This window comes from Hydra vulgaris, chromosome 09, assembly GCF_038396675.1.
Source record: "Hydra vulgaris chromosome 09, alternate assembly HydraT2T_AEP".
NCBI lineage: Eukaryota > Metazoa > Cnidaria > Hydrozoa > Anthoathecata > Hydridae > Hydra > Hydra vulgaris.
The window spans coordinates 30,027,501-30,041,576 of NC_088928.1; the positions used below are offsets into that span (position 1 = coordinate 30,027,501).

The 14,076-nt window shown below is 26.2% G+C and overlaps 1 protein-coding gene across 1 annotated transcript in view; it reads right to left on the reverse strand.

The window, feature by feature from the left end:
• Positions 1-1,751: 1,751 nt before the first annotated feature.
• LOC101239060 (uncharacterized) overlaps positions 1,752-14,076 on the reverse strand; it is a 40,856-nt gene continuing 28,531 nt past the window's right edge. Inside the window, exons 5-12 of the mRNA XM_065805276.1 lie at positions 13,271-13,367; positions 13,047-13,199; positions 12,936-12,966; positions 12,697-12,858; positions 12,058-12,627; positions 9,826-9,991; positions 9,594-9,738; positions 1,752-3,497 (exon numbers count right to left, since the gene is read on the reverse strand). Of these exons, the coding sequence (XP_065661348.1) occupies positions 2,250-3,497; positions 9,594-9,738; positions 9,826-9,991; positions 12,058-12,627; positions 12,697-12,858; positions 12,936-12,966; positions 13,047-13,199; positions 13,271-13,367 (2,572 nt within the window). The 3' untranslated portion in view covers positions 1,752-2,249. The remainder of the gene's footprint in view (positions 3,498-9,593; positions 9,739-9,825; positions 9,992-12,057; positions 12,628-12,696; positions 12,859-12,935; positions 12,967-13,046; positions 13,200-13,270; positions 13,368-14,076) is intronic.

Here is a 14,076-nt window from a genome sequence, read left to right on the forward strand (position 1 = left end):
ATTACTTTTGCCCTTTTTAAAAGTTTTTTTTTTTTTTGCAAAATGTAAAGATGTTCCACTTGCATTGTCTGTCAGTAAAACTGATGTAAATGATACTTTTTTTAAGTTAGTCCACTTAAAACTTACCCATTAAAATAATATACTAAATGGGTGTTTGTTTTAAAATAATATTATTTTATTTTAGCAAAAGTAAATTTGTGTGAAACTAGACAGTTTTTTTTATTAAATATGAAAACAAAACAGTGCGTTTTTGAATAGGTTTTACTTTTATAAAAAAACGCATTCAAAGTTACCCCATTTGTGGGGTAACTTTGAATGACTATTTAAATTAATATTATACAAAATCCTTTTATTTAAATATTGTTTTGGTTTTGAATTATGTAAGAGCCAATCTTAGCCCCTATATTTATTTTGTTAAATTTCAAATATTGTCAATAGTGAAGGAAGAGCAAGTAAAAATATCTTAAAAACGTTCAAAGTAAAAGATACGGTAAGCCCCGGTTTACGGTATCTTTTTTTGGATATACTCTTTCGTTTCTTAAATTGATTTTGGTCGGGAAGCTGAATAAGTGCAAATTTCATAAGTGCGCCCAAAGAATTTGCAAACATTGGCATAAGTTCAAACTAGCAGATTTACTATTACAAAGTTCACACCGAATCAGTCGCTCTTTTAGATATTTGGAGTTTTTGTTTTGACAAAGTGCTCTTCAAGCATTAATAGTAAAATACATATTTATTAAAAATTATCAAAACTGTATTTTTTTTAGAATTACTACTATACTACTACTATAGCTTTAATATTAGTCACTTCATTATTACAAATTTTATTAAGTTGTATAACTCTTTTTAAGTCTTAAATTTTTTTTTATAAATCTAAAACTTGGTATTTTTTTTCATATACATCTAATTACATTTGCTTTTACTTTTTGTTGCTTTTGTACATATGTAGCTCTCGTAATACTCGTAAATACATAGAGGTAAATAAGAGGACGTTGGTCACCTTAGTTGTTTCTATAATTTACAAATGGTTACCGGGCAAAGTTTAGAGTAAGATTTCTTCCCAAATGGTTACCGGGCAAAGTTTAGAGTAAGATTCCTTCCCAGCCAAGCGGTGTTACTTAAGAGGGTTTTATTGCCAAAGAGTATTACTGATGAAAAGTTAGGTTGCTATGACTAACTTTTCTGAAAACATGTCTGTTAATATTTAGTGTAATGTGCTATTGTATGCTATGTGCTATTGTAGCAACTTGGCTTATCGTTGAAAAATTATCGCGTAGTTTCATCGCAGGAACTCGCTGCTTTTAACCATTTACTAAAAGGCAAGACAAAATTTTTTGCAATAAATAAACGTAAAGCGATAAGGGATCGTCCATAAATTACGCAATGCTAAATTTCACCAATAAACAAGACAAAAAAAGTCAAAAGTTTTTCCTCGCAGAGCCTTAAGTTAAATCAAAAATCAAAATAGCGCATTAAATTTAATGAAAATCTATGTCTATGAAAATCTATATCTGAAAATAAATCTATGAAAATCTATATCTGAAAATCTAAAAAAAAGTAAAAGCTTGAGATCTCCGAATTCTGTTTTTTAAATATATTTAGCGTTGCGTAATTTATGGACGATCCCTAAGTATTGTTTATTTTAATTTAATCTTCAATAATAAATCTTACCAATTATTAGAAATTTTTGGGCTTTATGGTATTAATAGTGACGAATGTTTTAATTGTAGCCAATAATAACCAATACAAAATTGATATTGTTAAATTATATCAAAATAACAATACAAAAGAAAACAATACAGCAGTAACAAAAGCAAGTTTAAAAAAATTTCTATTTTACTTATTAAATTATTTATTCAAATATAATTGAACCAAATAGAGGAGAAACATTTGGGGCAAATGAATTCCAAAAATAAAACAAGCTTCGAGTAGTCTACCTACCACATGAATAACGACCATCTCTTTATGAATCTGGTTTCACTTCAGGATCATATTATGATACTCATAAAATTACGAAAGGTTGATAATTAAAATTTTAATTCGAAAACATCTTATACGATCATTAACAATATGCTCTCTTTAATTTCATCAGCAATATGCTCTTTTACACCTTCTAATGAATTGAGATTTCAAAATTTTATCCTATTTACATTTTCTATTCTTAATCTCAAAATATTAGATTTTCTCTCATTTCCTTTTTACGTCATCAACACCTTCACATTTTTTACATGACATTAAACTTTTACATTTTATAGTTTTGATTTTCTTCTACCTCTTCCTCTCTTACGCCCTCTTACACTTTTAGATTTTGTATTTGAAATTGTTTCAACTTTAATTTCATTTGCGGAATCAATGAATTCAACATCAGCATTTTTTGAAATGTCTGAATCGTAATGACTATCCGTGTTTTTTAACACTTGTTGACTTAAAAGCGCAGAGTTGAAATTATTTGTATCCACAGCCAAATCTTTTAGCTTTTTATCTGTTGATGTCATCATACTCAAAGAGTTAGCATTACCTTCACAAACCTTATCGTTTGTTTCCGACAACTCCAAATCTAAACTTTTTTTTTTTTTGGGTACTGAAAGCAAACTACTTCTAGTCACTCGTTTAGTCGTACCTTTATTTTTTTTTAATTTCTTGTCATTAGACGTACCAAATATTTTATTTTTGTCTTCATTTTTGACATCATTACAGACATTTATACCAACCTCGTTAAAGGATTTTTTGTTTTCAACTTTTAAAGAATGATTAATTTCATTAAGATCATTTTCATAAGATTTACCAAAATCTTCAAGATATATATCAGAGTTGGAAGAAACCGTTTTATCGATAGATATTTCATTTTCTAGGGAACACTTATTACAGTCATCGATGACGTTTATACTCGATGCATTCGTTAAAAATTCCGGTTTTATCAAATCTTTTGAAAAATAAATATTTGCACCATGATTGGATTTTGGCGTTACAGAAGAATCATTTTCGAGTATTTCATTTGTAGTAGAAACAGTATAATCTTTTTCAAATTTTGAAAGAATTAGGCTATTTGAGTTTAGAGGATTCTCGAGATCTTTACTGTTTTGGTTAACATTTAGATCATTTGTTTTAAATTCACCGTTGATTAGATCGCTAGTCTTAAGTTCACCATTATTTAAATCACTAATATCAAATTCAACATTTTTTATAACTAATTTATTAACTTTAGTATTCTTTGCATCAATTAATTGAGTCATTTGATCTAGCTTTAAAGAATCATTTTCTATTGTTTTAGACATAGATTTATGATTATCTATCTGTAAAGATAAATCTTCATTTTCGCAAGCAGCTTTATTATCAGATGGCTCTTTTACTTCAGTCAGAATATCTTCTTCATTTATTTCCTTATGATTGGATGAAACTTCGATTTTTTCAACTATAGAATTTCCAACAACTTTTGTATCTGCTGCATTACTAGAAATCGTATTACTTACGTTTGAAACATTACCAACATAAGTTTCCTAAAAAAAAAAAAATCATTATCATCATTTTCTAAACTGCAACAACAGATACGAAACAAATTTTTTGATGTTTGAGATGTTTATACTTATGACAATTATGTTTTGGAAAAATTTTGCAACGCTTAGAGTCTGAGAACAAAAAAGCTCATATAAAGTTTTCTGTTTTGGTGTCCCCAATGTATATAAAATCAACCCTCAAAAGGGATATTTAATCGGCAAAAAGTCAATTCTCAAACTGCTATATATATACATATATATATATATATATATATATATATATATATATATATATATATATATATATATATATATATATATATACATATATATATATATATACATATATATATATATATATATATATATATATATATATATATATATATATATATATATATATATATATATATATATATATATATATAAATAGCAGTTTGAAAATTGACTTTTTTTTGCCAACTAAATATCCCTTTTGAGGGTTGATTTTAAATACATTGGGGACACCAAAACCTTAAAATCTTGGATTATCATCCAAGGGAGATATTTAGCTTCGAAATTACCGAATTTTCTCACTTTCAATCAAATATTTAGTTTTGGAATTGTAAAGACTAAGTTAGCTCAAATAATTTTAATATACATTTTATCTTATTGCTATAATAAAATAAATTGATAATAATAAAAAAAATGCAATAAATATGTAAAATGGTTATTCATGACATTTAATTTCAAATTTAATTATCACAAATTACAATTTTCTCAAATGTGATAATTGTAGTTTGTTTTGTAAACGCCCAAAATATTTGGCAATATCAAACTGATTTTAGACCTAACGCAAATTAATGACATTGATTTAATTGACAAATTAATTCTGTCATGTAATATGAAGCTTGCAAATATTGTCTTTGGAATTCAACTCACAGTAGCAAGCATCCATGCCACTGGTACAACATAGAGTCAATAAATTTGACCAACTGTGGCCAACTTAGAACATTTAGAACAATCAGAGAGCAACATTAAAAATTTTTTTCATCTGGAGCTGATCTAACAAAATCAAAAGAATTCAAGAATGGTGTTTATCCACCAATACTTTGATTCACAAATGAATAGCTAATCCTGGAAGCTATTCCTCCAATGAAACTTTATTTGCTTCTTGGCATTGTCAACTATCTTATTAAGCACTTGGAAAACCAAGTAATAAGCTATTGAAAACCAAAGAATGGTTGACTTCAATACATATACCATCACAGCCATACCATGGTGGTCACTTCAATGGCAATAATTGCATTGCAAACAATGGCAAGTTGCTGAAAAAAATTATCACCCTGAAGCAGGTTACTGCGGCTGATAAGGCACCTGAAGCATCATCTATCTGCCATGTTTTACACTTGTTTCTCCAAGTTGTTAATACTTGTTTTGGATGCTCACTCTTTCCAGACTTAAAGAAAAAAATTTCAGAGTTTAAGACTATCTAAAATTGACTGTTCCTGTCACCCCAAAAGTCCAGGCATTCTTCACCATAATCAATTTATAATGCACCACAATTTATAAAACAGTGTTTTATGAATTGTGGTAGGAATTTCCAGTGAGAAAGCAACAGAGGCACTCCATTCAAACATCAAGCCTGGCAAAGATTCGAAAGAGTTTTGTCACATCCAGATAATTCTATTTAATAATTACTATAACCAGTTGCTTTTTGACACCTGTGCTTTTAATGTTTTCACTTGAAGCCAACTTAATCGACTTTTTTACTGAACTTTGTGGTTCTGTTTGCTGCTCAGAAATTAGAATCAAGCTAGCTTTGAAAAAGAATACTCCACCATCAACGCCTAATTTCACAATGTTAGAGCTCATGAAATTTCACATTAGAGCTCATGAAATCTTTTGAAAGTATGATATTTTCCTTTAGGTGGTTTTTAAGTTGATACAATAAACAATGTCACAAATCTCATTAGAATCTGGCAATTTAACATCGGTGGCAATGAAAAAATCCTTCAGAATGTCGATGCTAGTTTTTGCTAAAAAATTGGGCTTAAGAAAGCAAACTGGACTAATTTGGTTTAGAACAGATCCAACTTTTATTATTCTATTGTTTGAAAGTCCAGTACTATGCTAAATATACACCATACATTTTGTTATCAAAGTTCTTGAAAGAGTGACTAAGTTGCAGATGTTCCTTTAAAAAGAAAACTAAATCAGTTACTTCACATATCAATTTTAAATGGATTGTTTGCCTCTCACCTTTGCCATTTGAGAAATGATGCAATCACAACATGTTGTAAGTCTTATCAATGGCTTCACAACAATGGAATCAAAACTACAGAGTTGCCTTGCCCTTTTCAGGTTGCAACGACATGTATTACAAATTCCAAGTAGTATTCTTTGATCCTGGAAACTCACATTTGATGAAATTAAGTGATGAATCTCAGAAATAAAATGTTCTGAAATTTCTCACTTTTCTTCATGCAAATAACACACACTGCCTTTCTGCAATCATTATGGTCTTGAAAAATGTAGGCATTTATATACTTTTTTAAAAGTAACACAAAATAACAATGACTTTAATACCTATACATTGATTTTTATATTAAAAAATAGATATTCATGTTAATATTTGTAACTTTTATTTACGCTAATATATTAAATATATTATTACGCTTATATACTAAATATATTACAATTATTTATATAATGTTAAACTGTTTGTAGTTTTTTGTATTGACTATCGATAATTTATTGTTTGTAGTTTTTTGTATCGACTATCGATAGATTATTGCTACAGCTTTTTTTTTCTTTTATGTACCAATTCATTGTGCTGAATTTGTCTCCAAGGATATAGTCTTGCAATCATTAATGATTGTTTTAAGAGAGTATTACAAGTATTTACCTTAAAGGAATTGTTTTTGTAGCAATCATTAATGATTGTTTAAAGTGAATATTCTGAAACAATTGTCTGGGAAAGTGGTTGTGTAGCAATTGTATGGTAAAAAACAATCTTTTTTGCTACAAATATTTGTAAATTATTGAAAAAATTAAAAAAATACAAAGTTAAATATCTCCCTTAGATGTTAATCCAGGATTTCAAAATTTATTGTTTGGTGTCCCTAATGCATATAGAACCAACCCTGATAAGAACAATTTTGGGATATTTAGCCAGAAAAAAAATTTAAATTTTCAAACTGTGATATGTATATATCCAACATTAGACAATATTGTTTCGTACTTTAGGACTCATCAGAAATGTTCTGATTTTTAAGGGACCGAATCTTAGTAATAAAACAAGAAAACTGATTAAAAACATTTTAAAAGATGTTGTGTCAGGCAAAGTGTTTAAACTACAAAGTAGTAGGTCAACATTACGCAAACATCATTGACACATTCCATAAGGAGAGTGTTCAACAAAATAAAAAGTAAATATACACAGAAAATATATATATATATATATATATATATATATATATATATATATATATATATATATATATATATATATATATATATATGTATATATATATATATACATTTCAGTATATATATACATATATATATATATACTATAGCGTATTTATATAAGCATTTGTTCACTTTTTTTGATTATCTTAATCGATACAGCTTTTTTTGAAAAAGAAGAAAAACGAAGAATAATGAATGAAAAGATTGCTGCCCCATGCCAAACCCTCAGTCAATGTAGCAGCACTCTGCTGCGAGTCAAGCTATTTGTCAGTCGATGTATGTACTGAAGCCCTTGGCAGCAGGCTATATTAGTAAGATGTCACACTGCTCACCTAAATCAGCAGTATAAGATATATATAAATACACACACACACGCACATATAAACATTTATATATATATATATATATATATATATATATATATATATATATATATATACATATCAGGCCTTTTACAAGATTTTGCTGTGTAACGAAAACACGTAACGCATTTCAAAGTAACTCAACTCAGCAAATAGAAGTTATATTCATCACTAGCGTATTTTTTAAGTACTGCATTGTAATTAAAGTTATTTTATTAATGCGTTAAAAATCATACAGACAGTTTTTTTCTCTCTTACTATACTTTTTTTCTCACTATAACAAAAGCTACAAATAAAATCTTAGTTCTTATTTGAAAAATCATTTTTATCATTTTTTTTCAAATATGAACTAAATTTTCTTTTGAAAAAATATCTATTTCATAAAACGTAACATAATATTTGTTAATTTTCTTATAATTTTACAGTTGGTTTTTGGTTATCTTATTAAATGTTAATAAATTTTTTCTTATTTATTTTGTGAACACTTTTTAATAGTGTTTTTAAACAATAAAAAGTTTCATCAGTTACCGATAACATATTTGTGATCATAGTTTATTTTTAAATTAAACGAACATCATTAAAACTTTACGTTATTGAATTGACAATAAACAAAATATCTTATTAATATAATATTTACATCAAAATAAATCGTGCATTTTTTAAACTATTATGACAAAAAAAAATTTTAATATTTAAAAGGAATTTATATATTTAATTCCTTAAGATAAAACTTAAAACACTTTATTTTCTTTAACTATTATTTCTTCTGAATAAACGTCAAACAATATCAAAAGATAATTTAAATATTCTAAAAGATATAAGTTTTTGCGTAACGCAAATCTGCTAAACGCAAAGGCAAATCACCTTTTTGCAAGCAAAATGCGAGCTGCATAACGCTTTTTAACAAGATCTGACATATATATATACACACACACACACATATATACACACACATATATATTTAAACAATTTTAAAATGTATTCTATAAAATAGAGTGCTTAATGTTCTTAAAAGAACAGAGCAATTATAAATTATATATTCTATGTGTAAATTATATAATTTATAATAAATTATATATTATGTGTGACAGGAATTGATGTTGTTCATTATTATTATTATTATTTTATTAAACACCCTCTGTAAATGTGTTTACAAGGTAAAAATACATAAAAATAGTTTAAGATATATAAAGAGAGAATAAAGTAGATCACATGGGAATGTTTTCTTAAAGAGTATTTTTGAAAATTGTTCTATATATATATTATATATATATATATATATATATATATATATATATATATATATATATATATATATATATATATATATATATATATTCATATATATATATATAGATACATACATACATACATATACATATATATATATATACACACTTTTTTTTTGTTAATTCACCTCCCCAAGGCCCAAAAAGCCACTACAGACGAGGAGGCTACTTAATTGTGGTTATAACCCTCTCTCAACTCTATAACTCCGAAACACAAAACTTGACGAACAAGGCCGCTGCGCAGAGAAACAAGTTGAGCGCAGTACTACCAGGGACGTGGTGGGGATCGAACTCAGTACCTCTCGCTTATGAAGCGAGCGCTCTACCACTACCGCATATAATATATATATACCATTACACCACTACCGCATATATATATATATATATATATATATTCATATATTTATATATATGTATCTCTCTCTCTCTCTCTCTCTCTCTATATATATATATATATATATATATATATATACACACACACGTATGTATGTATGCATGTATGTATGCATGTATGTATGTATGTATGTATGTATGTATGTATGTATGTATGTATGTATGTATGTATGTATGTATACACACATATAAATACAGTCTTGACCAAAAGTTTGAGACCACTTCAAAATTTTTGAAATACTTTCAAATATCTCCCGTATTAATGTGTTTGTTAATGTATCTAAATATTCCAACTTAGACATATATTAGCATCCAGTCAGTGACGCTTCAGTAAATTTTAGTAAATATATCAGTTGTGGCAGTGGTCAAGATAATATGTACAAGTAGGTCAATGTCAATAGTTATTAAGCCGCAATACAACTTTAGGCACTCTTTTAAAACTCTATTCTATTCACAATATTTTAAGTTTATCTGTCAACCATTTTTTAGTTCTTTAACTATTTTTTTGGCTTTCTGTTAACTTTAAACTTAAATAGTGATTACTTGTCATTTTGTCAGGAGAAAATTTTATTAAAAAAAAAATTGTATATTCTATATTTTACCTGCAAATTAGAATTTTGAGAATAATATCCATAAGATCCATAAGGTCCATAAGATCCATATGCATAAGGGTTGACTGGTTGATTATGAGGAATGTAACCCATCCATTGATTAGGAATGTAACATGGTTGTTGGTAACCAAAGTAACTAAAATTAATTTAATATTTTATAAATTTAAAGCATAAAATGATATTTAGTATATTGTGTATATAAAACATGCATTAAATAACTAACCTTGCATAATAAGAAGCAGTTTGCTGCTCATAGATATTTGCCTTTCGTTTGATTTGTTTTTTATCATCTTTTTTAAGAAATATAGTCTCTAGGCTTGACATTGACCAATCCAAATTAAAGCCATATGTACACTGTTTACATTGAAATGAAGGTAAATCATATTCTCCTTAAAACAAAAACAAAACACTATGTAATATCTAGAATGTATTAAAAAACTTCTTTTGTATGGCTAGGACATATAAAAGTTTAAAAAAAAATTATTTTTTTGGAAAACTTATTAAATATTTTTTTCCCATTTACTAATTTTTGTAAATGTAAAAACTTAATTTTTACACTTAAGAAAATTAAAAACAATATAATTTTTATTTTATTGCATCTTGTTTATCTTTAACAAAATAAAAAAAAAATCATGAAAAATTCTAAACAAAACAAAACCAAAATTTTATATGTGAATACATAACATATTTCATTTATATGTGAATACATGATAGCATATTTCATTTATATGTGAATACATGATAACATATTTCATTTATATGTGAATACATAACATATTTCATTTATATGTGAATTGTTTATCTTAATAATCATTCTAAGTGTAACCTTGTCATTCATATCATAATGTCAATGGTCAATACATTAGATTAAAAAAAAAATCTGATTCCAATCATTGTTTTAGGTCTTTAGAATTAAACAAAAATTTTAAATTAAACTAAATTTAAATTTTACTAAATTTAAACTAAACCTTTATCATGCTTTATCTGGGGAAAAAAAAAAAACTAATTCAACTTTTATGTGACACCTGAGTGTAGCTTTATAAGAAACAATTTTTTTTTCTTATTAATTCTAAAAACAGTCTTATGACTAAAATGTTTGTACTTTTTTATTTGTATGTAATCACTATTTACAATTGAGTACATTTTTATGCAATCACTACTTACAATTGAGTACATTTGTATGCAATCACTACTTGCAATGGAGTACATTTGTACGTAATCACTACTTATGATTGGGTACATTTGTTAAGGTATCACTATTTTTAGTGAAAATTGTTGTATTAAAAAAAGGATTGTAACTGATTCTTCTATAAATTCTGCATATTTAACTTTATCTATATCTATCTATCTATCTATCTATATATATATATATATATATATATATATATATATATATATATATATACATATATATATATATATATATATATATATATATATATATATATATATATATATCTCTCTCTCTCTCTCTCTCTCTCTCTCTCTCTCTCTCTCTCTCTCTCTCTCTCTCTCTCTCTCTCTCTCTCTCTCTCTCTCTTTCTCTATATATATATATATACATTTACATTTAAACTTTGTTAAAATCTTTAAAAAATAACAAAACTCCGTAAAAAAAAAAAAAAAAGACAATAAAAAAGGAATAAAGTCCTTTGAATATATCAAAAAAATAGGTTAAAAAACGATAGTGTATATTAAAAAAACGATAGTGTATATGTTACGTTTCAAAGCTGTCATTTGATTTCAAATTTTTTTTTATATAAAACTTAAATGAATTTACTGTTTTCACCATATTGATGTGGTTATTTTTAAAACTATTCCATATTTTAGGCCCTCAATATGTTATACTATATTTTATATATATATTTATACATTTGTACGTAATCACTACTTACAATTGGGTACATTTGTTAAGGTATCACTATTTTTAGTGAAAATAGTTGTATTAAAAAAAGGATTGTAACTGATTTTTCTATAAATTCTGCATATTTATCTTTATCTATATATATAAATATATATATATATATATATATATATATATATATATATATAAATATATATATATATATAAATATCTCTCTCTCTCTCTCTCTCTCTCTCTCTATATATATATATATATATATATATATATATATATATATATATATATATATATATATATATATATATATATATATATATATATATACACACATGCTAGAACATCTTGTTATAAAAATAAAAAATGTTTGGTATTAAATTTTTTTTCTCTTTTTTCAAAACAAGATAAATATTTTAAAAAAAGAAGTCAACATCCATTTTGTCAAAATCCATAAATCAAGGCGACTGATAAAAAAAATCTTGATAAAAATGAGTCAACCAAATAATGATATGTTGATGGCATTGTGCTGTTGAAGCTAAAAAAAAAGAAAACTTAAAATTAAAAAAAGCAACAGATAAATACAATGCTGCAAACCTTTTTTTACTTTTTTAGCATTTTCCTCTCTGAGAAGTTTTGTTAAAAGAGGTGGAAGTTCTTCTTCCTTAAGATCATCATCTTGAATAATAATGTAAACAACATTTGTTGATTTGCAATAAGGGCAAGCTCCATCACTAGAAACAGGAAAATCAGCAGCAGTGAAAGCTGGCTTTTTAACTTCTTTTGCAATATATAGAGAAGGAAGTTTCAAAATATGTGTTGGCGTTTTAATTGGGACCATTTTTGATTTGTTTTCTCTTCTTAAAATGTCTCGTGCAGCTGCACCAGCATTTGTAAGCATATCTCGTGCAGCTGAACCAGCAGTTGTTAAGCTTGATGAAGGACAAGATACTGTTTCGCTCTCAACTAATGAATTTGTTGCTATTGCTGAATCCACCAATGAATTAGCTGCAGCTACAACATTCTTAACATTCTTAGATTCCTCTTGTTCCATTAAAGTATTATTTTCTTCTGCACCCACTGACTTTACCTTCATTTCTCCAGTTATATAATCATTACGTGCCTCTTCTAAAGCTAACATTGTTCGTATAGCAGCTTCTTCATCAACTAAAGAAAATAAATTTTGTTTATTAAAGGAAAAATTATTAAAAAAATAATTTTTTTAAAAATAATTACCAAACAATTTGTCACGTTCTTCAACAATTTCATCAAGAACTACCCACATCACTTTGTTTCTATAGTAACTAATATCCACAAGTCCTTCATCGTATTCTTCATCTGAATATACCGATTGATTTAAATCTTTTTCAATATAATCTTCAGCTTCCATGTCTTGCCCTAAAAGGAAAATTAGTTATTAAAAACTGTTTAATAATGATAAACCCAAATTTACAAAAACAAAGAAAATGTGAAACCTGATGCTGTTGAAGTGGAATCACTTTCGTCCTTAATAAATATAAAAAATTGATGTTATAAAACAAAAAAAAATTTAAGAAAAGTAAAGATAAGTTGACAAAATAAAATACCTGAGGAGTAACAACTTCAAGCTTATCTTTACTTTCTGTAGAATCAGAGTATAAGTAAATCTTTTCAAGATCTGTTTTTCCCCAATTAATATTAAATCCACTTTTTGATACATCAGAAGGACATCGACCACTACACAAAAAAGTGGGAGGGTCCTGTAATAAAATTGAAAGGTTAGTTAATAAATTTAAAATAAATCGCTCACAATTAAATACAACTTTTGTACCTTACAATTTGTTGCTCCTTTGCTAGACCATAAAATAGCATTTCCTTTAGCCATAAGGTACTGCAATATTTCTGGCATATCTCCAGACAGAAAAAGACTGTAAAAAAAAAAAAAAATCAGGTTTAATGCATTAATTGGTAGAATAAAATTTTTTTTAATGCTTTGAAAAACTTATTTCAAAACTTATAATATTAAAACTTACTTTCAAAATAAAGTATCTTTATAATATGTCCACCTGATTTTGAAATTTGCTGCAAAAACATCTGAATCAGGCACACTATAAATATTCTATTGTTATCCTCTTTTTTTTTCTGTCAATTTATAAGTCATTATTTCTATTGTGCAATTTGTTAAGAATTAAAAAAAAAAAATTACGACTACTAAATTACTATTATATGCTTAGATTAATAATGAAAATATAAAGAAAAATTAGGATATACAGAAAAATTTAAAAAGGAGATTTTGTTTGGAATTAGACTCCAAGTAAAGATATTTTTATTGCTTTTTAAATTACTATAGTACTATGCTTATAATGATTTATTATCAAAAGTGCTTTCTAACTTCTTTTTTTGTTTCTAACTAACATTTTTTTTGTTTATAACTAACTTCCAAATGAACAATCTATGGAACTATATATTGTTTTCTAGCTGCAATATATTTAGATATCAATTTATATAATGTAAGTAAGCTGCATTCATTTTTAGCAAACATTTAACAACTATTTAGGCATAAAATATGTAAAACTTATAATAATAAATTTAAAAATTTAGATAAGGCTAGGAGTCACTCATATAGTTAAAAACTAT